Here is a 21,836-nt window from a genome sequence, read left to right on the forward strand (position 1 = left end):
TGGAAGGCAGCAGCATGATCCATGTTTCTCTACACAGTAAATCACAGGAGCGGAACCTTAAGTCAGCCAGCTCTGTGGTGGGAAGAGATGTCAACACTGACAGCTGTCATCTGAAGTATCACTGCTGTCATTTGTACTAACTTCTTAATTCTCAACAGTCCTCATTCCCACCTTCTGCCTTTGTTTAAATGCCAAAGATCATGAATTCCAGGCCCATTCCAAGTTCCCTGAAAAACATAACTATTTTGTTTTAATTTGGATCTCTTCTCTACCTTTTGTGTCTTTGGCAGGCTTCCAAATTCTGAATACAGCCTGACAAAAGGCCAGTTTTCTGTATCTCAAGTAAAGAGAGGGAAAAAAATGCAGCATTGGCAAGGGGTTCTGGGGAGTTATGACATATAGGTTGGAAAGGCAAAAGTTACTCCAATATGACGGTATTTGTGAGATCAATTCTAATGTTTCAGTACAGGAGTAACGAAGCACAGGAGTTCAGTGTGTTGTGGACTGCATTTAAGAGCTTTGTTTTTCATCCTCTCTTGTACTTGTACGTTTGGGATGCAATGAGCAACGTTCGTACAACTGAAGGGCTCGTAAACTCGCTTTGCAACTGGCTCAAAGCGCCTGCGGGGGGGCAGGGAAGGTGCCTGGCCAGGCACGGCAGCACTGCGGAGCGCTGTATTCCCTGATGGACAAAAGGATGTCCGGGAGTCCTCTTGCTCTGGGGAGAAACGGGCCTGGGTTTGCTCTTGGAAGGTGCCAGAGCGAGCTGTGAGGTGCTCCTGGCTGGGAACAAGGGTGTGGAGGAGAAAACCGCGAGGGGGGAAGCATCCAGTGCTGTTATCTTCATGGCAGGCAGGCAGGCAATAATCCCGGCGCCCTCACGGCAGCTGAAACGGCTCTTTTATAACCCGCGCACGCTCGGCTGCGAGAGCGCGGCTCTCCCGCCGCCGCCGCACTGGGAGAAACTCCCGAGCGCGTCCTCCCGGTCCCCGGAGCGATCGCATCGCCTCCTCCCGCCCCGGCGGAGCTCCGCGCGCCCGCTGACAGCGCCAACGCCGCGCCGGGGCCGGGCGGGCTGCGGGGCGGCCTCTCCCCGCCCCGCCGGCCCGCAACTGGGCCCCGGTGGCGCTCCCGCCCGCTCCCCCCCGCGGCCCGTACTCACGGCGACGTGCCGCCACCTCACGCCGTCATCCCGGGGCCGCCTCCGCCGCGGGCCCGTCCGCGCCGTGCCCTGAGGAGCGAAGGGAGAGGCCGCGCCGCCCGGGGGACGCCCCCCGACAGCGCGCCGCCGTCGCCGCGCCAGGACCCCGCCGCGGCTGCCCGCCGCCCGCCTGGCCCGGGCGCGCTCCGGCCGCGCTGCGCAGCAGCTCCGCCGCGCGCCCGCGCGGCAGCGGCCGGGGGCAGCGTGGCGGGAGCGGGGGGGGGCGCCGCTCCGTCAGGCGGCGCCGCGGGCAGCCCGGCGGGGCGGAGAGCGCTCCTGCGCGGTGGCCGAGAGGGCGGCAGTGCGCCTGCGCGGGGTGCACGCCGCTTTCGTGCAGCTGCAGCTCTCGGGGTGTGTTTTGTACCGAGAATGGGTGTATTCATGTTGTTTGGGTTTTTTTAAATTTAAAGTCCCGTTTTCACGCTTCTCTGCACCGCGTGGCGGCGTTCTTCCTGCAGGCTTGTTGCGCGTGGCATTGCCCGGGGTTGCACTTCGCGCCGTGTTTGCTCGCACGGTGCCGCAGGGGGCTCGCACGGTGCAGCGTGCTTTGCTGCACGGGTGGCGCGCTGTTCACAGGGGTTTTTGCGTGCTGTTTGCCTGCTTGCTTGTGTGCACTGCGGTTTTGTGTGCAGCTTGCAGGGTAGCCTGGTTTTTGCATGCTTTCCTAAGTGGTTGCATGCTGTTTACAGGCGTTTCTTTGCATGTAGTTGGCACGTGTCGTTGCACACCATTGCACACTGTTCACATGCCCACAGTGTTTGCACTGCATGGCATGCCGGGTTCATGCTTTCTTGCGTTCCGTTGCATACTGGTTTTGGCCTTGCTTGTGTCCTGTTTGCCTGTTACGCACGGCGGTGCGCTTTTGTTGCTGACTTGGCCCATCCAGCCCCAAGAGGCCCCAGTTTGCTGTGCCGCAGTAGAGCGGGCACCTGCACCCTTCCTGGTGCGATGCCTCAAAGAGAGTTAGAGCAGACGCAGCTCCACGGCCTCCCGCCTCAAACACTTTTACTTGTGATGCCGCGTGCTGGCAGCCCTCTGGCCAGGCGTCACTGGGCTGGCAGCAAAGTGTGGGCTGCTGGGAGAGCTCCAGCTCTGCCCTTCTCTCTGCAGACACCCAACAGCAAGTTACCAAGCACCGCTCAGCTGTGCCCCGCTCTGCCTGGGTTCCCAAAGAGGCCGTGCAGGGAACGGAGAGAAACAGCCCAGGAAAAAAACCTCAAACACTGAGATGTTGGGGTTTTCCCACCATTTAAACCCCACCCAGCTGTGGTTGCTGGGTCACGCATGTTTACTGCAGGGTTTTCCGCTTGGCTGGCCCATACGCTTGATGGATGCGATAAGACTGGCTCCCGCGATGGCCCTGCAGGGTGAATCCAGCCTGAATCCCTCCTGCGCTGCCGTTATTCTGGGCTGACCTTTTTATGGGCTGTTTAAATTCCTGGTTTATGGCACTGCATGGGAATGGCCCTGAAGCCTTTGGCTGATGCCAACTCCAGCACCCTTTGCCTGTGGCAGCTCCCGGCCAGCCCCGGCACAAGCTGCCCCTGTCATCCTCAGCACAGGGACCTTTTTTCCTGCAGAAGTGATGGTCAGGTTTGCAGCAGTGCCATGTTTCTTGCACTATTTTTGGCTGGTTTGTTTGCAGTGCCAGCTGCATCCGTGGGCACTGGCCTCAGCACTCGGGAGGCTTTGCCGGATCTCACTGAATACCTGCAGCACGCAGGCTTTGCCCAGGGAGCCGGGCTGTGGGTGCCTTGGCTGCTCTGAGCTGCTCTGGCACCTACTGATGGTTGCAATCTGCAGGATTTATCCTGGATCCAACCTGAAACAACTTGTGGTCTCCAGATCCTTTTGTAAACTGCACTGTGGACCCTCACGTCTGAGAGTCCTGGCCGCATACCCCCGCCCCTGCGCTGCTGCGGGAGCTGCGTGCTCGCTCGGGTTTTGTTTGGTGGTAGCTCTTGCTTTCTGTAATTTCTGTTTTGCGCTTGAAGCCTGGCTGGTGCAGCCGTAGCAGCAGTCCTGTGGCTGGAAGCAGCGGGAGCTCCCAGCCCTGTGACGTCCTTCTCGTCAAGCAGGGACAGAGAAGGATTGTCCCGAAATCACGTATTTCAGCAGCTCTACAGGCTGCATGGAGCCATCCAGTGGAGTGGATCTGTAAGGAGCTGCAGAGAGAAGAGCATCACTGGCAGGGAAACGTAATCCCAGGCTAGCGGGAACACACTGTTCTGTGCAGGACAAGAGGCAACAGTGGTTTTATGGTCTTTCTGTTCAAGCAGAAGCTTTTCAAGGACCTCTGGCTGTGCTTTGCTTTGATTCTAGGGAACATTTCCGCTAATGATTCCCGTGTGCTTTGTTTAGCTGCTTGTAGCCAGTGGTCTGTTCCTATCACAAAAGCCACATCCAAGATGCAAAGGACGTATCCCTGAAAACAGCGCCATCAGAAGCCAAGCAGCACCACCAGCGTCCTCTCGCTGCTCTGTGTGAACTGCAGCAAGGTAGTCACCTTGTACTTTGTGAAAATAACCGAAGAGCGCAGAGGTGCCGGTGTTCCTGCGTTCCCAGCCCAGGGCTCTGGGAGGGCTGAGGCAGCTGCCCACCAGCAGATCCTGGCCACAGCTCAACCCTTGGGGTCTGCTGAGCCCAGAGGCTCCCTGAAGCTTTGGGGACACCACGGGTGCAAGGGAGCCATAAGGGAGACGAGCAGAAATCATACTGGGGAGGCAGAGGAGGATCTTGTGCTGCAGCAGCAGGGTGAGCAGGTGGAAGGGTTTCAAAATGCTGCAAATAGAAGTTGGGAGCAAGAAAAGCTTTTTCTTGAGAAAGAAAATAAACCCTTGGTATGGCTGAGGTATGCACAAACCTTTGGTATACCCAAAATTAATTTGCAAACTGGCTGAAATGTAGTGAAGCGTGGCAGGTGGGCACTGTGAAACACGGCAGTGTGGAAGGTGAGACAGCAGAGCAGACGAACCCAGCTTTGTACATCACACCCCTTCCCCTTCCCATGTCTGCATCTCCTCCTCCCAGCTGACTTGGCAGCGTGCTTGAGACAGCAGCTCAGAGTCTTACAGGGTCAACTCTGCCTGTGGGATATAGAGAAAGTAAAACCAATCAAGAGCAGCACAAATGTACAAACAGCTCAAGTTTACTTCCAGCATCGTTCCTAGCACATAAGTTACCCCTCTCCCAAACAGATGTCTTACACCTTTCCCAGTCCCAGAGCAGTGCAGTTCAGTAGTCAATGGGCTTAGAGCCATTTCCAGCCCTTCTGCCCTGATAGAAGCAACCTCTCGGATTGTTGGACCTCAAAGAGAGATCCAGGCAGCAAAATGGAGCACGTTGCTTCCAGCAAAGACAAGAGGCAGCAGTGCTCTGCTCCCTGGGTCTCCCCACGGCCAGCACCGGCTGCCCTGCTTTATCTCAGAGCGGGGGCACCCCGCGGAATTTGCGGATGATGTTGGCCAGCCGCTTGGCCAGCCCACCCCGGCTGGGCTCTTCCACGTGAAACGTTCTGGTGAGCAGGTTGTAGAAGGAGCCGTAGCACACTGCCACCACGGTGCAGGTCAGGCAGATGACGTTGTAGGGCATGCTGAAGTCTGGCGTCGGCAAGTTCACCAGAAGTGGCTCTGTGTACAGGCGCACAAAATAGCTGGAGCCATCAGAGGAAGGAAACCTGGAGAGCAGAAGCAGGAAAGGGAGTGTCAGCCCATGCAGGACCACTACTTTGTGCTCACCAGATGGGATGAGAGCGGCCAGCAGCCCGCAGGCACTGGTACAGCCCCACTCCACAGTGCAGGAACACTCACAGCGAGGTGAAGAGAGGGCTCTCCTCCACATCCACGTCCTTCATAGCAATGATGCTGGGCACCAAGGCACTGAGCACAGATGAACTAAAGAGACAAAGGACATGCTAGGGTCAGTCTTGCCAGCAAAGCGACAGCAGGAGTCTCTCCCATCCCCAGAGACCTGGGCAGCAAGTCCTACACAAGGCTCAGAAGGGGACAAGGAGCTGAGGTATGTCATTACCTGACATAGAAGCCATGATTGGGGTCAGGCGTGTACTCCGTCCACTTCAGTAAGGCCCTCTCAAACTGGATTGTAATCTTGGTGACAGAATTGGCTGGCAGCTGGATCAGCATTTCCAAGAGGTGAGGCCGTCTCCGGTCCTGGGCTGGCTGGTAGTGGATATAACCTAAATCCAAAGACACATGTCAGTGGCACCCGGGGGACCTTGTCCTATCCCACATTGCCTGGACACCTCCCACGGGGTGGGTGCTCCTGCTTCCACTGTCCTGGGAGGTTTTCTGGGCAAGTGAAGATGCACAAGTAGCAAAAATCATGTGTTAAAGCTAAATCTGGCTGGCCTTTAGAGCTGATGACCCGTGAAACTCAGGTGTTCATAAGGAAAGGTACAAATGCAAAATAAGACCCAGTCATCAGTTTTAAATCGAGCCTCCTTTACTACAAGAATCAATTCACTTTGGTTTAGGCCCTTGTTGGATTATGAAATGCTGTCCATGTGCCTCTTACAAAACAGGCTTAATAAAATCTCATCTGCTGTGAGTGCTGAACTGAAGGCTAGGAAAACATCCTAAGATGTCCAGTTTCCCAGTGATCACTGCGGCCCAAGGGAGGGACTAAACCATCTTTGGAATGAGCCACTTGTGCCAAGGGAATCGGATGGCATGTGCTCCCCGGAGGGTTTACTTACTTGGCTTGTTTTCCTTCCCCTTCGTGATGATAGTCAGAGTGTGCACGTAGAGTCGCAGATACCACGGCACGGTCTCCAGCAGGATCACGGGGAAGGCCCGGTACGGGTGAGTGTTGTAGATGAGCGTGCTGATCTCTCCGGTCTGCAGCCCGTATCCACTCACGTAGCGCTGAGCGTGGAGTACGGGTGTGGGCAGCTCTGCTGCAAAAGAGAAAAGGACGCAGGAATGGGGGGCCATGCCAGGTGATTTTTAGGCCTGGAGCCCTGGCCAGCAGTGCAGGTGAAGTTCTGGTCACTCACAGCTGTCTTGGGGCCGCTTCCACTTCAGCTGCACGTTGAGGCTGCGAGATGTATTGAAGAGTGAGGGGCTCAGCAGGTCATAGACGGCATAGGTTCTCCTGTCTCCCTGGACAACAGCTTCATGTACGGATGCTGGAGGCGGGGTCACTTCCACTAACTCCTTTTCCTGAGAAAGCAAATAGACCGTGAAAGGAAAAGTGCCCCTTGAAGTAATTGGCAGCACTGGGCAAAGCTCCTCCAGCTGGCCCTGAACTTTCCCACCCAACAGCCAGCTCAGGGCTCTTATTAACACCACCACGCTCATCCCCTCAGCCCTGCTCAGAGGAAGGAAACCACCTCTCCTAATTAGCCCCAGAGGGCTCCTGGGGGTTCCTGGCCATGCAGGGGATGGAGGCAAGGATGTTTCGGAGCCACAGAAAGTGGCTGAACTGAGGAAGCAGAGGGTGTTCTCTGGTCCATGAGCATTACCTTGTTCTGAGGGGAGATGTCGACGTAGACTTTGCTCTGCGATGCCAGAGGACATGCATCAGTAAGTGTGCGAGAGAACATCTTAAAGAGGGACCAGTCTGCAGGAAGCAAAGTCAGTGGCAGGTAGAGCGAAGTGCTGCAGGCTGAGGGCACTTGACAACCACAGCGCACGGCTGCCAAGCCTACCTTTCTTTCCTTGGCCGCTGGAAAAGGTGTCAAAGACCACAGTGAGGGTCTGTCTGAGCTCCCATGACACAGCCAGGCAGGAGGCATCCTGGACAAGAGAGAGACAGATGGCTCTGATCACCCCTTCTGGAGGGGCAGGACACCAGGAGGGAGCTGCAACTCCACCAGGACTGCAAGAATACCATTGGGATGCAGGTGAGACCAGAGAAGCAGGACAACAGCTGTGTTAGACACAGTGAACCCACCGCAGGGTTGCTGGGCAAACTGGTGTGTCACCTTGCAGTATCACAAGAAGGCTTCTGATTTTTCTCTTGGGGGTGTTAAAGGAGGGAACCCTGAGCCTCACGCTTACCCTGCAGATGGGGCGGATGTGCACTGCCTGCGAGTGGTAGCTGCTGTGGAACAAGCGCTCGGCCTTCAGCAGCACAGCAAGCCCAGCCTGCAGGGAGAAACGGAGAAACTCAGACCCAGGTCTGCTCTTTACTCCCACTAAGAGGAAGCCTCTGCTGAGACTTCTCAGTGCACGCTCCTGGATTGCTGTTGGAAACCCAGCTCCATAAGGAGCAGCCCAACGGGGCAGCAGGACTTGCTGTTACCTTTGAGCCACATGGGAGCAGCTTCTTCCAAGGCGTGAGGTTCTCCGTGCAGACGACCTCCCTGGGCAGGACGGCGTATCGCAGGAGATGGTGATCTGTCCCTGGGCAGAGCAGAAGCAGACCTGTTCCATCTCCCAGTGTACAACACAGCCCACCACCCTCTCAATATGCCTGAAATGCCATAAGCTTAATCAGGAATAGATCCCACTCTGTTCAGAGTGATTTGGAAAGAACAGGTAAGGGTATCTCCTAGCACATTATTTTCCTGAGCGCTTTAAATCCTCCAGTCCTCACTAGCTGTTTTGCAGAATGCTTTTCAGAGAGACAGATGAGGGCCTGGGAGCATCTGCCACATACTGCTTGTGGGTTTCCTCTGTTCAAACTCAAGCCTCATTCGCAGGGGGAGGAACTGCCTCCAAGAGGAGGTGAACAGGCCCTGTGGTACGCACCCAGCCCCAGAGTCCTTGCAGGACCTGCCCTTGGAGTCCTCGTAGTGTCATGGGGCAGAAGTAAAGCTAGAGACAAGAGTGAGAGGGCAGAGCTAGGCGGTCAAGCGCAGGCTGGGCTCACCGTTCACTAAGCCCAGGGGTTTGAAGGATGCCGTCGGAGTGACTGTGTTGGTTGAGTCAATGAAGTTCAGAGAAGCACAGAATATTCCTGAGAGGATGTTACTTAGCTCTTTCCAGGCTTTGTCAACACTGTGCAAGAACAGATATCGGAGATTATTCAGCAGCTCGAATCCTTGGAACAACAAGCATTAAGTCAGTAACATTCAGTAAATATACTGGGGTGACCACGCTGGCTTTCAGAAGCTGCAAGGAGCATGCAGGCAGAGGCCGCTGGTCACGCAGTCTCCAGCTCTCTTGGTATTTCATTCTAATGCGTGAGATCTGGGGGACATTCACCGCAGGGGCAGCCCCTGAGCTTTACACAGCCAGGGACCTGGTGATGGCTGCGAGGAGAGGGGCTGGGGGAGCAGGGAGCATGTGGGACGTGATGTGCGGTGTATGGGGAAGGGGCTGTGAGACCTAAAGCAAGACCTTGGTGCAGCTGTGAAGGCTAACCAGACCAGCAGACACGGCATGGGCCACTTGTAGGGAGGAGAAAGCTCTGCATGTCCACGCAGAGCTGCTGCTGCCCAACCGGGGGCTGTGTGGAGACGGTGACAGGTACTGGACAGGAGTCAAAGGAAGTGAGTCACGGATGAGGTCAAGATGTAACCCTGCTGTATTAGTGCAGCGAGGGGCTGAGGTACCTACTCGGTGACGGTGGGCTGGAACCAGACCCACAGCTCAGCGCCAGCGGGTGCCTGCAGGGGCGGCTGCCCCCAGGCGCGGGTGCGCCAGAAGCCCTGGGTGAGGGCGAGGTGGAGCTCCCGCACACCCAGCGCTGCCACCAGCCGCCCCAGCGCCTTCGGGAAGAGCCTGTAGTGAGAGGCTGCAAGCAGCATTAGCCTCCGCCCCGCCCTCCCGGCCCCTGCGCATGACATCACACCCAGCCTGGCCACACGTGACATCATCCCCAGTGCTGCTCCTGCTCATGTCGTCACACGCAGCACCGCGCTGAGCTCCCTCGTGCTGATGTCACTGCGACCTCAGCCCCCAGAGCCCCCCCTGCCCTGTTCACCTCAGCACCCCCAGTGCCTTACCCCCGCCCCTGACGTCACACCTGGCCTGGCCACACGGGACATCATCCCCGGCGCTGCTCCTGCTCGCGTCGTCACATGCAGCACTGCGCTGAGCTCCCTCGTGCTGATGTCACTGCGACCTCAGCCCCCGCAGCCCCCCCCCACCCCATGCACCCCCAAGGCCTTACCCCCGCCTCTGACGTCATGAGCCCCGCTGACGCCATTCCCAACGCGGTAACGTCATCACGCCAGCGCAAATCGTCACGGCGCGTCACCGCCCTGTGGCATAGCTCCGCCCCCTGCGCCGCGCCCCAGCCAACAGCGGCCCGGCCCGCCCTGCCCCGCCCCTCCCTCCCTACCTGCGCCCCGCGGCAGGTCGGCGTCCCACCGCGTGCGGAACTGGAAGGTGGCGGCCACGTCGCCGGCGGGCAGCGGGCTCAGCAGCAGCTCCTCCCGCAGCGCGTCCTGCCGCGCCCGCCCCGCGCCCGCCCGCCCGGGCCCCGCCGCCAGCAGCAGCAGCAGCAGCGCCGCCGCCCGCATCCCGCCGCCACCGCCCCTCCGCTGACTTCCGCTTCCGGTTTTCCGGCCAATGGCGGCCGCTTCCGAGGTCGCCATGGAGACGCGGCGCCGCAGCCCCGGCCCGGCCATGCCTCCTCCCCGGCGGTGGGGCTCTTCCTCCCGCACGGGCCCTGGAGCCGGCCGGGGGCTGAGGAGCGGCTGCAAGGAGCAGGCCCGGAGCCCGGCGCCTGCCCAGCCGTGCCCGTGCCCGTGCCCGGCCGGAGGGGAGCACCGGGTAGCGAGGGCGTCCGCTTCGTGGGCTGCTCCCCGGGGCTTCCCTCCCCCAGCTTTTAAAATCGGTGCTGCAGGGGCAGCTCTTGTGCAGCCTGAGCTTGAGCGGCTCGCTGCGGGGCTTTGCCGTGCAGGAGGGCTCTGCAAGGCCGGTGCCCGTCGCTGGGGTGACCTCCTCTTCTCGGCTCTGCCTGCTGATGTCTGCTCTGTCCCTCCCTGACGTCTCCTTTATGGAGGGCAGCGTCTATCTCAGAGCGCAGAGCCGTCCGGAAGCACCCGACTTCCACCAGTGCCAGCCCTGGCCAACCTGGGGCCAGCTGCAGCAAAGCAGCGCTGGAGGTAGCCGTCTGATAGAGCTCACAGTGGCCCCCCCTGTGGCTGGCCGTTCCTGGATAACTGGGGTGCCGCAGCCAGTGTAGCAAAGGGTTGGCTGACACAGAGGGAGTGCAGTAAGGTCTGAGCACCCCCTGGGAAGCAGCCAGGACGAGGAACATTCCTTGGCTCGCATCGCTTATCTCCCAGGCTCCTTTCCTTGTGGGGGTGACCGCAATTGTGCTGACACAGCCCAAGCAGGGACAGCGCTTTCCTGGCCTGCAGCCACTGATAGTGGCAGCGGGCCTCTGGCCAGCTTTGTGCCGGACTCCTCTTGACCTGTCCTGCAGGGAGCCAGTGCAGCAGGCTGCAAAGTGGCGTCACTTTGATGGCACTTCCTTCGCTCCTCTAAAGCAGCCTCCAGCGAGGGCTGCTGTCGTTGTGCTGTGCTGGGGGAGCAGCGGCTGCTGGTGCTGCGTGTGCTGATATTCTCCACTCGGCCAATTTGCACGGGAAATCCCCCGGTGTACTCATGGCAGGTATTTACAGGTCACCAGCAGCCCTGCTTAGGTCAGCTGTGTCTGTACTGCAGCCGCTGGCTCTTTCCCTCTTGGAAGCAGCACCTGAGATGCTCAGTATGATCATCTGCTCCACTAACAGCTGCCCTTCTCCGCTGAGGTCTGCACTGCCTGCTTCCACCCTGGGCACAGGAATTGTCCCTGTGCTGCAGCTGAGCTTCATTTGTTCCTGCGTGGCACCCTTAGCACACTGGCTTTACACCACTCTCCCTCCTTTATCCCCACCTAACCCTCACCCCCAGTGCTGTTCTCGCCCAATAACACACACACCCGCTGCTTGTTTAGATCGGAGTGTTATTTCTCTGTATGCCATTATTAAATGCTTGTCTGGACAGGACCTTTGTCAGTAGGGTGGGGGAGCTGAGATCCCAAGGGATGGCTTTCTGGGAATGGTAGGGCAGTGGGATGCTGAGCATTTCAGGGGAGTGAAGCGGGGAGTGTTAGCAGCAAAGCCTGAAGAGTTAATTTTGGGAGCCTACAATACTCCTTTCCTTCTCCTTTGGCTGCCAGGAGAACCTGTGGAGAAAGAGGAGGGGAAAACCACCTCTCCCCTCCTGCAGGGCAGCAGTCCAGAATGGGGTTCACTGGGCGCCAGCAGCTTTCCTTCCTCTGGGCTGGCAGGTCCGTACAGAAGAGGCTGGGAGCAGGGCAGAGCTGGCTGCTAGCTTGTTGCCACCTGCTCTTTGGGACTGTCCTCCTGCAGGTCCTCCTCATCCGACTGCACCACGGGGGTCTCAGCCCCCTCCTCGCTGGTGTCTAGGCTATTCAGATCCGTGGAGACAGAGGACGTGGAGGAAATGCGTGACTTGCTCTCGGCTGCGCTGGGCACTTGCAGGGTGATTTCCTCTGGGCACTGGCTGGCATCTGCCCCTGGAAGAGAGAGTGGTAAGAGAAAGAAAAAGGCTTCCAGAGGTTTCTTGCTCCCTAAGCTTCCTGAATAGCCCCTCCAACACACGTCTTACTCCTCGGCAGGCTATGCTCTCCTGGCTGCTCCCCATGTGGCTGCCATGACTGTTTCCCACCTCCCCAGCGTGTCTCTGGGCACATTCCTTCCCTGTTTTCAGTAGTGGAGCCTTTTCTGTCTCGCGTGAAACATGGCTTGGAGAAATACTGTGTGAGGCCCTTGGCTGCAGCAGGCAAGGAGATGTTTGGCTTGGCCTTGGTGAATCACTACAGCATGTGTGCATGGGCAGGAAGGTGCTGGCACCCCAGGCTTTCCCTGAGGGACCCAAGCCCAGCTCCCTGGGGTCTGGCTGGGAGGTGGAGGGGTCCTGCAGCCTTTCCGCTCAGGGTCATAAGCTTTGCAGCGCGGTGGGGACCTGGGAAATTATGACAAGACACTGGCTTCTCCAGAAGAGCTTCAGAACAAGAGAATTTGCCCCACAGACTTTGGAAAGTGCCTGGGCTCTCCTTGTCTTCTGCAGCATAAGGTATTTACTGGGATCTGTACCTCTGGGCTGCGGAGGTGGATACTGACATGGACCAACGCAGGGTGAGGTTCCTCCAACCTCACAGACCCCAGCACCATGTGTTTATATGGTTGTGTATCTTCACGCAGGCTGGCCAGGGCTGAGGATCAAGCTAAAGTGGGCACTGGGGGCAGGAAGGGCTCCCAGCCTGGCCCACAAAAGGCTCGGGACTACACATACCTGGCAGGGGCCCAGTGATGCTGCTCTCCTCTGTCCCACAGCCCAGAAACACGTCCACAGTGTCCTGGTCTGACAGGTCCATCATGTCCATCTGCTCCAGCATGTCCACGTTCACTTCCATGGAGGAAATGCTACCTAAAGGGGCTGCAGAGACAGAGGCCAGCGAAAAGGTGAGTGGTAGTGCCAGGCAAAGGGCACCATGCCCCTTATGCTGGCACAACCCTGAGGAGGGAGGCCAGCCTTGCTGTGGGGAACTGAATTCTACTTGCTGGTAAGAGGCCCCAAGGAAAATCATGTTTCCTTAAAACATCCCTCTGGAAGACCCTGCTGTCTCACCACAGTCCTTGTGCCTGCCCTAAACTGCCATCTGGAGGAGCTTGTCTGAAGCCAGTGACTATGCAGGGCGTCAGCCTGGGTACCCACGAGCAGTGACTTCAGTTAAGTGGTGTGAGTAATCCACAGCACACCCACGCGCAGTGTGTGTGGTCCTATCTCAATACAGGACATGCGTGTCCCCGGCAGCCTGTAGACTGGGCATGTCCCACTGATCTCTAACGCCTGTGTCGTTGTTCCCTGAAACACCCCCAGCTCCATGCTGGTGCCTGCAGCACTTACGTCTCCGATGCTCTATCTGCAGGTGAGACATAGGGAAGAAGAAATCCACGTCATGCTGGAAAACCTCCTCAAAGAACTTCTGCCGGTCCCGTAGTTTCAGCTGCTGCTGCTGCATCTGCTCTGCATCCAGGCTCCGCTGCGCCTGCTCCATGTCAGCTGGGGAGAAAGGTGAGGAGGGTTGGACCAGGCAGGGCTGTCCAAGCCCTTCTTCTGTCCCAGCTCACGCGATATGGCCACGCTGGAGGACAGGTGATTCCCTTCTGCTCTGTTTTACCAGCGCACATTGATTTAGTCACCATGAATAGATGTTACACGCTGGAACAGCAGCGTCACCAGCACTTGCTGTGCTGGAGCCTCAGATCTCACTTCCGAGATGCAGGGCAGCCAGGAGTGGAGAGCTCATATGCTGTGGTCACAACTGCTGAAGTGAATTATCGAGGAGGAAAGGGTGTTGTTATGAGATCAGCCATGGTTTGCACATGTTCAAGTTTCAGTTTCCTTGCTATAAAATAGAGGGTTGTTTGCGAATGCTAACGAGCAGGGGAAACTCCCAGGGACAAAAACTGGCGTTAGTGCTCCGGGCTTTCTGGGATGAGGGATGCATGAGGAACAAAAGGCATCAGCAATCCTGTCACCTCTGCACACGCACACCCCTGCTGCCAGCGTCGCTATAAATACAGCCGCACCCACGCTCGAAGGCTCCCCCGTTCATATCCCTCACTTGCACAGCCAGCTTGGCTTCTGCCTGCACAAACATTTTCATTCCTGTAATTCCTCCCGCAGTTCAACGCCGGTGCCTGTGTCCTTGGCTCCTACGGGAGGGAGCAATGGGAGCCCTTGGGCTGTTACTGAAGCAGCTTGTTGCTACATCCCTGGGCCTGGTACATCCCTTTCGGGTTGGGTACCCACAACAGCAAGGACCCAAATGGGACAGAGGGGCTGTGGTCGTGGTTCTGGCTGTTCCCAGGCTGGTGTTTGACCTCAGCCATTCCAGATTTCCTCTCTACTCTCTTGGCCCAGCCGGCACAAGGAAAATGTGATTACTGGAGCATAGGCAGTGCAGTAACCAAGGAAACCAAACAAACATCCTCTGCTCTGCCTGAGCACCGCCTAAACCCTCCACTCCTCCAGGCTGGGGAGGAGGGAACAGAGCGACCAGCATCCCCACCCTGTCTGGCAGGAGCAGGGGCGAGGACAGCAGGGGGGCTGGCTGTCAGCAATATGTAGTAGCATAGGACCCAAACACGAGAGAGGTGATGGGCCTTGAGATGTCCTGGAAATCAACGTCACATCTTCTTGAGAGCCCTTCCAGGGCTCCTCTGCTCCCCATTTCTGGGGCATCCTCCAGCTAAACCCCATCGTCTCCAGGAGGCCGGGTTGTGCCTGCAGCACAGTGTGGGGATGCACCGTGACTTGAGGCCATTCACCATGTGCTTTCTGGAAGAGGCTCTGGTCCTCTTCTGGCTGCTCAGCATCTTCCTGCGATGCCCGGGGCAGTGATCCTGGCATCCTGAAAGGGGCCTTTGCCTTGGTATGTCTGACCTATGCGCTGGGTGCCTGCTCTGGTGCAGAGGGTTGGTGAGCTGTGCAGCACCCGGGCTAATAGCCACCGTGGCAGACGCACTGTGCTGGTGAAGGTTTCCTTGTGAGGCTGACCAGCAGCGGGAGCCCAGTGCTGCTGGGGTAAGGCAAAAAACTCCTGCCTCCCCTGTGCTAGCTGCAAAAGAGAATGGAGCCAGGGACAAGGAGGGGGTGATCGCTTCGCTGGTTATGGAGCTGGCTCCCTTCAGCAGCTGGAGTCAGTCCTGTCCTGTCTGTCCCAGGCAGAGCTCTGCCCCCCAGCCCAGCTGTGCCAAATCCATGGCAAACTGCCACAGATCACCACTCCGGGAAGAGCTCATCGGGCTCCTGCTGTAGGGAGGCTGGGGTCGGGGCAGAGGCTGTGCTGGCTCCCAGATTCAGGGGAACACACTGGCTCTCCGTGCAGCATCTTGCCAAAGGGACCCCAGTGTGGAGGTAAGGAGGAGAGTCTCTAAATCCTCCTGCAGTGCAAATATGAAATAAACCAAAATGCTAGTGGGCGCTGCCCCAAGTGCCGTGAGTGTGGCTGATCTGCGCCATTAATGTTCTCACTGCACATCTCTCCCCAGCACGTGACCAATACTTGGGCTAAGGGTGCTTGGGGAGAGTCAGACAGCTGCTGGTGGCAGCATTCCTGCGGGTGCCGGGATTCCTCCTGCGGGAGAAATTAGCAGGACCTGTTTATGAACTTGTTTTTGAGCTCTCGCTGGGGAGTTGGGCACGAGCACTGAGATCCCATTATGTAAGGAACGACGGCAGCGGGAGACAGCAGCTGGGCTGTGCTTGGCCCTGCCTGACCCATGATCGCGGTGAGAGTCGGGGACGGAGCCTTCCCCCCTCCCCGGGCTCTTCCGGGCCTGGGGGAAGCAAACAGCCCCGCTAGTGTAGCTGCCTCTCAGCAACCCTCACCAGGGAAATAAAGGAGAGCGGCGTTCCCTGCCGCGGCCCTTCCCCATGTGACGGCCGGTCACACTCCCCGGCTGTCAGTCGTGAGGATTGTCTCATCTGGCTGGCATGTTCCCACCGCAGGACACGTTCGCTCACACAATGCGGCCCCTGTGCACCGTGGGGGATCTGTCGGTACCTGCTGGTGGCCTGGCTTTTATTACTATTGTCATGGTTATTACTACAGCCCGCTCAGCCAAGGGGCTGGAGGCTTATCAGCATGCAGAGCCAGGCTCTTCCCCGCTGGCTGAACCGCCCAGCATGGCTGCGACGGCACCGAGCGCCCCGCTGCCTTCAAATCCTTCCGGCTCTCATGGCTTATTAGCCAGCGCAGCTTGGAGAGGAACCGGGGCCAAACGCTGGTGCGGAGGTTGGGCAGGCAGGCAGGATCCCCCCCAGGAGGTGCAGGCAGGGATTTCCTTCTTGCCTGCTCCCAGGCAGCTGCCCACAAGGTGGGCTGTGGGTGAGGATCCTTGCCCCACTGGTCCCTCCACGTTGCTGGGGTGCACCAGGGAGCCGACTCGCACACGATGTGGGCTCACGGCCACCGCCACGGTGGGGAAAGGCGTGGGAGGGCTGGCTGCGAAGCAAAATGCTCTGAGCTCTCCCATCCACACCCTCACTGAAGCGGGCTGGGATGCAGTTACCATCGGGTGAGGGCCAGACAGGGCTTGAGGGTGCTGAGAGCACCAGCTTAGGGTGTTCTCCGACCCAGCGTCCAGGCCGGGAGCGGAGCACAGTTCAACTATCTGGCTGTGTTTCCACTGGGAGGGGATGCACTTTTCATTCCTCTTTGGCCCACGGGATCCCGGTACAACCCCCTCTCTTTGCTGGTGAATAGGAGGGGTGTATTTGGGGGTGGGAGAAGGCTTGTTAGCGGAGGCACAAGGCCAAGAGAGGATGGGGATGGCCTTTTCTTGAGGCTATGGCTCTGCAATACCTTGCAGAGATTTTGAGGGATTTAAAGAAGGTCCTGAAAAATAACCTGGGCTGTGGAAAGGGACAGAGGGTGATGGGGAGGTGGGCAAAGGTGTCACTCCAAGCATGGGCCAGTTCCCTGGTAAAGGAAAGAGCTGGGGCAGGCTTTCTCAGCCAGCTTTTGCTCTTCTCCACGCACTTTACCAGAGCCCAAATCCCTGACTCTGATCCTCCAGAGAGGCCCAGGGCACCCTGCCGCTGCCCGGCTTGCTGGACTGTGCCTTGTGCTCCTGCTCCCTGTGTGCAGTACTGGGAGATCAGGTGGCAGGAAGACGCAGCTCCTGGGCTGCCACAGCATCTTCCAGAAGGCCCTGTAGAGATCACAGGCCTTTCCCTATCACTCTGCCCCAGCAAAACCGCTGTGGGGCAAGGGTAAATCCCAAGGGCTTTCAGCATCTTTAGCCTTGGGAGAAGCAGCTGGCGTGGAGAGCTGGGAACGTCCCAGAGAATCGTGCAGGATCAGGCTGTGCGGAGACAGGACGCCTGGACACGCTGGCTGCCTGAGCGTTAATTCCCTGCACGGCCTTTTCTCGATTGGCACGTCTGACCTCGTGTTGCAGCGCAGCAAAAAAATAGCTGTAGCCCCGGCGAGAGGAAACGCACCAGGCGAGCGCGAGAGAGGCAGTGGTTTGGGAGGGAAGAAACTAGAGAGAGAGGACATGGCACCTTGTAACCCCTGACTGTGCTGCGGTTTCATCGCCGGCGCTCCTCCGAGCCGTCTCCAAATCCCCTGCGTCTCAGCACTAAAAATATCTCTGCCGCCCGGAGCTCCTTCCCCGGCAGAGGCTGTGTCATAAGACCGGGCTATTTACGGGGCCCCGCTTCGATCCGTGCAGAACGAAGCGTGAGGATGAGGAAGCCAGGAGGGCAGCGCGGTGCCCGAGGGACAGCGTGCAAGCCCCGGGCACGGATCCGTGGCAGGCTGTTCCCCTGCAAGCCCCCCGTCACCCCGGCCGCCGCTCACTAAGGGGTTTGCTCTGCTCAGCCTCCTCTTCCCCTAAACCCTGCGGGTGCGGGGGGATCCGCTCCTCCCGGGGGCACCGGGGCTCCGCGGGATCCCGGCGCCGCTCCGCAACAAGCCCGTGACCCAACAGGTCCCCGAGCTCAGCCGCTTGCCAGGCAGGTGCTCCCCCCTGAGCATCCCCATCCCAGGCACGGAGCTTCCCGGACAGCCCCTGCCCAAAGCAGCCCGCGGAGCGGTGCCGGCGCAGCAGGTTGGTGCAGCGGGAGGCGTGCGGGGGCTCGGGGCGTGCGGGGCTGGGGGCTCGGGAGTAGCGCGGGAGACCACGGCTGCTTTGTAAGGGGCATCGGGCGAGTGTTGGCGAGGGGATGCGGGCACCCCGAGCCCTGCTTGCCCTCCCGGTGCCCCGCTCCCTTCCCGCCAAGCGCGCCCCGCGGCCGGCACTTACCGGGCAGCCGCCGGCTGCGGCTCTGCGCCCCGGGCCCCGACATGAGGCGGGCGGCCGCTGCGACCGGGTCGGGACGGGGTCGGGCCGGGCCGGAGCGGCGGGACTCAACGCGGGGCGGCTGCCCCCCCCGCCGCCGGCCGCCGCTCGCCCATGCTGCGCGCTGCGGGGCGGTGCTCGGCGCTGCGCGGGGCGGTGCCAGCGCGCCCAGCCCCGCGGCATCGAGGCGACGGCGCCTACAGGCTGCTGCCCTGCCGGGGTCCCGGCCCACGGCTGCCCGCCGAGGCTGGGGGCCGGGATGCGGGAGTGCTGCGGCGGGGGCGAGGGGGAAGCCTAGTCTCAACGAGGGTCCTTGCAGAGGGTCGCCGGGCAGGGTCCCTGGCCCCCGTGGCGGGCAGTGGCCCGTGGACGGTACCGGATGCTAACGGAGCGTCGCTGCGTTCCCGGGACCAGTAGAGAGTCTCCATGCGGGGTCCCTGGTTCCCAGGCAGGGTCCCTGGAGAGGGTCCTACCCCATCCACAGCCGCTGCAGGCAGAGCTCTCTGCCCCGCCGGGCCTGGCTGCAGGTGCTCCGCTCGGACAGGAGCTCTGCCACGCGTGGGGGTGGGCAGGGCTGGAGGCAGGGGTCTCTGTGCCTGGGCAGGGAGCACAGTTACCATCCATGCTTTCTTTTTTTGGCTTTTTTTCTCTAAATGCCCAGCTCACGCAATCATGCGGGAGAGACGACAGCACACTGCGTGGCTGGGCTGTGGGCTCCCTTCCCAGCTCATTCCAGGCCTTCCGAGACCCTCATCCCCCAGCAGATCCCACTCTGGGATATTTTCTCCCACGTTCAGCCCTGCACATCAGGGCTGCTCCTTGGCAGAGAAGAGGACTTGGCCGCCCGCCTCCTTCCTGTATCTCAGCAGGGTGAGTCAGTGCCTTGCCGTGCCCAACGCCAGCTCTGCCCGCAGCCTGGTCACTGCCGAGCTGGGATGGGGGGGGCCACATCCACTCTGCCCTTTTCTCTGGCTGAAAGGGAATTTCCAATGTCTGTGGCGTGTCCCGCCTGCCCTGTTCTCAGTGTGTTTCTCTCACTGTCTGGATGACTAAAGATAACTGGGTATTGTTTGTGTCCCAGCTCTGTTTTGGCTACTGTTGCTTTGCTGTCGCCCCCTTACCTCCTGGGAGCTCCTGCTGCCAAAAAACAGCTTTGTGCTGGGGACTCTGCCCGTACCCTCTGCACTTGCCCACAACTGCTGGCTTCAGCTCACACACTGGTTCCGAGGGATGAGCTTTGTCCATGTGAACGTTTATCCATACCCAAAAGCACCCTCAGTCCTGCCTGATGGTTTCCACCAGAGCGTGGGATGACAGCACTGTGGCTTGGCCCTGGAGGGCTAAGGGGCCAGGCTGGTGTAGCGGGAGGGTGGGCTTATGGTCTCTGAGGAGCCACAGGAGCAAATCCCTGCTGGGTACTGGCTTGGTCACTGCTCTGCATGGTCTGGCATGGCCTCTGGGCAGCATCAGCCGTTTGCTGCCGTCTCTCCCTACTGAACCCTTGCCCTGCCCTGCCAGTGGGGAGGCGAGGAGTCAGGGCTGGGGAATTAGCTCAGGTCTCTGCTATGTGATACGTCTGTGCCGATTGGCACCAGTTACTACTGCGAGGCGTGGAGGCTGTTTCTGTGCACACGAGTGGCCCGGAGCACCCCAAGTTCCCAAGGGCTCACTGCAGCCCGAGTCCCCACTGCGAGGATGGCTCATGTGGGTGCTGCCCACATGGAGTGACAGGCACCCAGGCCCCTGCTGCTGTGGCCCCAGTCCTGCCTCGCTGAGAGGGGGTTGGAAAAGCAGTGATATCATCAACACGGAGCCTGACTCATCCTGGCTCTTCAGCACAAGCCGTGCCGCTCAGCAGGGCACCCATTTTATTCCAATTAAACCAACGCAGGCAAGTCAGCTCCACATAATGATTTTTTTTTCATTCGTGGCCAAGCGTGGCTGCCTCTGGCCAAAAGGCAAGAGGGGACAGAGGTGATGCTGAAGTCGGTGGAGAGTCCTCACTTCTGATAAGGAGCCCTAAGAATAAGCCTTGCCAGATACCTGCAGGGTCTGCCTCGGCCGCAGCAGCATCCCCAACTCCTTTGTGCCTCCAGCGCAGGCTGACAACACCATCTTGTGTCAACAGCCCTCGCCCTAACTGCAAATGCCCAGGTCCTTGGGAGGTGTCCCCTGGAGATCCGGGTCACAAGCTCAGGTAGGAACGATGCCTCTTCTCCTCTCCACGACACAGAGCTCAGCTCCTGCCAGAAGTCCCCAGGGGAGCCAGCATCAAAGTGCACTCGTCAACAGGAGAAAATGTAACGTGACTTGTTCCTCCTGCCATTCCCGCTCAGGTTTTTCCTATCTATTAGAGGTTTGGGAGGTGAGTCAGGCAGCTGTGGACCGACCGTGGAGCTGGGGAGGAGTCGGCTGCAAAGGGAAAGGTGAAGCAGTGCCAGGCAGGTGAATCACTCACTGATGAAAATACATCTTATTCTCTAGCAGGCGTGTGTGGATGGGGCTGGGAGTGAGCTGCAGCTTGACTCGATCGTAAATTGTGGAGTCGAGAGAAAAACAAGGCAAGGCTGCTTTCCCAGTAAACGAGGTGATACATTGCAAGGGAGCAGCTCGCGGCCTGCAGCCGGCAAGACTCCAGCGACCCGCCGGCCTGCCACTCCCTTAAAAGGGTCGATTTTAGCCTGGGACAGTGGGGAGACAGAAAAGCCATAAAAACCCTCGAAGGAATGTGGCTGCTGAGAAATGAGCATCTCCGCAGAGCCGGGGAGGGAGGCAAGGCCGGGGGAGCCGGACCGTGCTGAAGTGCCACCTGGCCGAGGTTCAGCTCCGTGCCAGGAGCCAGCCAGCTCCTTGGCCATGCCCTTCCCCGAGGGAAGGGAGCGTGGTCCCAGCACTAGTGGTCCCTGCATGGCGCCAGGGGAGACTCCTGCCAAGCTCCGGCGGTGTCATGTCCCCCCATCCTCAGGCTCCACACCATGCAGACATCCCCAACAGCCAGCTTCTGGCACGGGAGCTGGTAGAGCTGGGAGGTGATGTGCAGGCAGCAGGACACCGAGCCCCGGCCCCAGGCGAAGAAGGGGTATTCCTGGAGCACTTCAGCAGACACCTGGGCAGAGCAAGGAGAGGTGCAGTGCCAGGATGGGGTGGGGGCAGGGCAGCCCCCCTGCTGTCTGCTCTCGCCTGCTTGCCCTGCAGTTTGGGCAGGCTGGCTCCTTCCCAGCTGTGTTGACAGCCATGCTTAGTCATGGTGCATTTGCTACCAGTAAGCCCATCAGCCCCACTGGGCCCCGCAGCTCTTTTTTATCCTCCCACATCAAGGGAGGTGCCCAAGGCCATGCAGCATGTCAGTGGCACAGCTGGGGTTCACCTGCTTCAGCCCTCCCTGACCCTCTCTGCTGAAGGGACTGGGCCAGCCTGGCCTTGAGAAATGCCACTGACATGGCCATCAGGAGGCGAGGAGCCACTCAGGACTGGCCAGACCCACCCTGCAATAACATTTGTGGAGCCCATGAAGGTGCTTTGAGTAACAAGAGCTGCGGGAGCACAAAGGATGGTTGCTTGCGTTGGTGGCTGCCACGTACCTTGAGTGTTTGGGCAGGGCGGGCAGGGGGTCCCCGGCTCCCCCAGTGTTCCCTTTTCTCCAGGTACCTTATGCACCTGCCTGTCCTGGTCCCCGAGGCAGACCTGCAGGTAGGCGAAGCCAGCATGTGGATTCCTCCGGATGCCCTGCACAAAACAGGGGCTGAGGTGCAGCTCCACACTTGCCGTGTACCCCAGGAAATCCTCTGCCTGCAGCTCCTCCACCCTCTTCTGCCGGCCCCCCGGCAGCACTGTCAGGCAGCCCAGCTGGAA

At 59.3% G+C, this 21,836-nt stretch overlaps 2 protein-coding genes across 3 annotated transcripts; both read right to left on the reverse strand.

Moving 5' to 3' along the window:
• Nucleotides 1-4,333: 4,333 nt before the first annotated feature.
• On the reverse strand, nt 4,334-9,632 carry PIGT (phosphatidylinositol glycan anchor biosynthesis class T). 2 transcript variants are annotated; one of them, XM_086622773.1, is made up of 12 exons: nt 9,452-9,632; nt 8,725-8,902; nt 8,036-8,163; nt 7,466-7,566; nt 7,222-7,308; nt 6,870-6,957; nt 6,684-6,781; nt 6,216-6,381; nt 5,916-6,116; nt 5,231-5,396; nt 5,011-5,094; nt 4,334-4,877 (listed from the first exon to the last, which is right to left on the reverse strand). In XM_086622773.1, the coding sequence occupies exons 1-12, from the start codon at nt 9,630-9,632 to the stop codon at nt 4,625-4,627; spliced, it is 1,731 nt and encodes a 576-aa protein (XP_086478899.1). In that variant the 3' UTR covers nt 4,334-4,624. The 2 variants fall into 2 exon arrangements, with proteins under 2 accessions (XP_086478899.1, XP_086478900.1); XM_086622774.1 differs by lacking the exon at nt 9,452-9,632 and adding an exon at nt 8,506-8,637 and having other exon boundaries at nt 8,721-8,737.
• Nucleotides 9,633-11,091: 1,459 nt separating this feature from the next.
• On the reverse strand, nt 11,092-17,991 carry DBNDD2 (dysbindin domain containing 2). The gene is made up of 4 exons (XM_086623041.1): nt 17,949-17,991; nt 13,036-13,191; nt 12,421-12,564; nt 11,092-11,641 (listed from the first exon to the last, which is right to left on the reverse strand). The coding sequence occupies exons 1-4, from the start codon at nt 17,989-17,991 to the stop codon at nt 11,433-11,435; spliced, it is 552 nt and encodes a 183-aa protein (XP_086479167.1). The 3' UTR covers nt 11,092-11,432.
• Between the last annotated feature and the right edge of the window lie 3,845 nt (nt 17,992-21,836).

This window comes from Tauraco erythrolophus, chromosome 18, assembly GCF_009769465.1.
Source record: "Tauraco erythrolophus isolate bTauEry1 chromosome 18, bTauEry1.pri, whole genome shotgun sequence".
Taxonomy (NCBI): domain Eukaryota; kingdom Metazoa; phylum Chordata; class Aves; order Musophagiformes; family Musophagidae; genus Tauraco; species Tauraco erythrolophus.

Excerpts from the sequence above, each read along its gene's own strand:
- DBNDD2 (XM_086623041.1), bottom strand. The coding sequence starts at position 17,991 with ATGTCGGGGCCCGGGGCGCAGAGCCGCAGCCGGCGGCTGCCCG. Across the intron at positions 12,565-13,035 it reads GCAGATAGAGCATCGGAGAC|CCCCTTTAGGTAGCATTTCC; the intron begins GTAAGTGCTGCA and ends CTGTCTCTGCAG. Across the intron at positions 11,642-12,420 it reads CATCACTGGGCCCCTGCCAG|GGGCAGATGCCAGCCAGTGC; the intron begins GTATGTGTAGTC and ends TCTCTCTTCCAG.
- PIGT (XM_086622773.1), bottom strand. The coding sequence starts at position 9,632 with ATGCGGGCGGCGGCGCTGCTGCTGCTGCTGCTGGCGGCGGGGCCCGGG. Across the intron at positions 8,903-9,451 it reads CGACCTGCCGCGGGGCGCAG|CCTCTCACTACAGGCTCTTC; the intron begins GTAGGGAGGGAG and ends TGCTGCTTGCAG. Across the intron at positions 6,958-7,221 it reads ACATCCGCCCCATCTGCAGG|GATGCCTCCTGCCTGGCTGT; the intron begins GTAAGCGTGAGG and ends TCTCTTGTCCAG.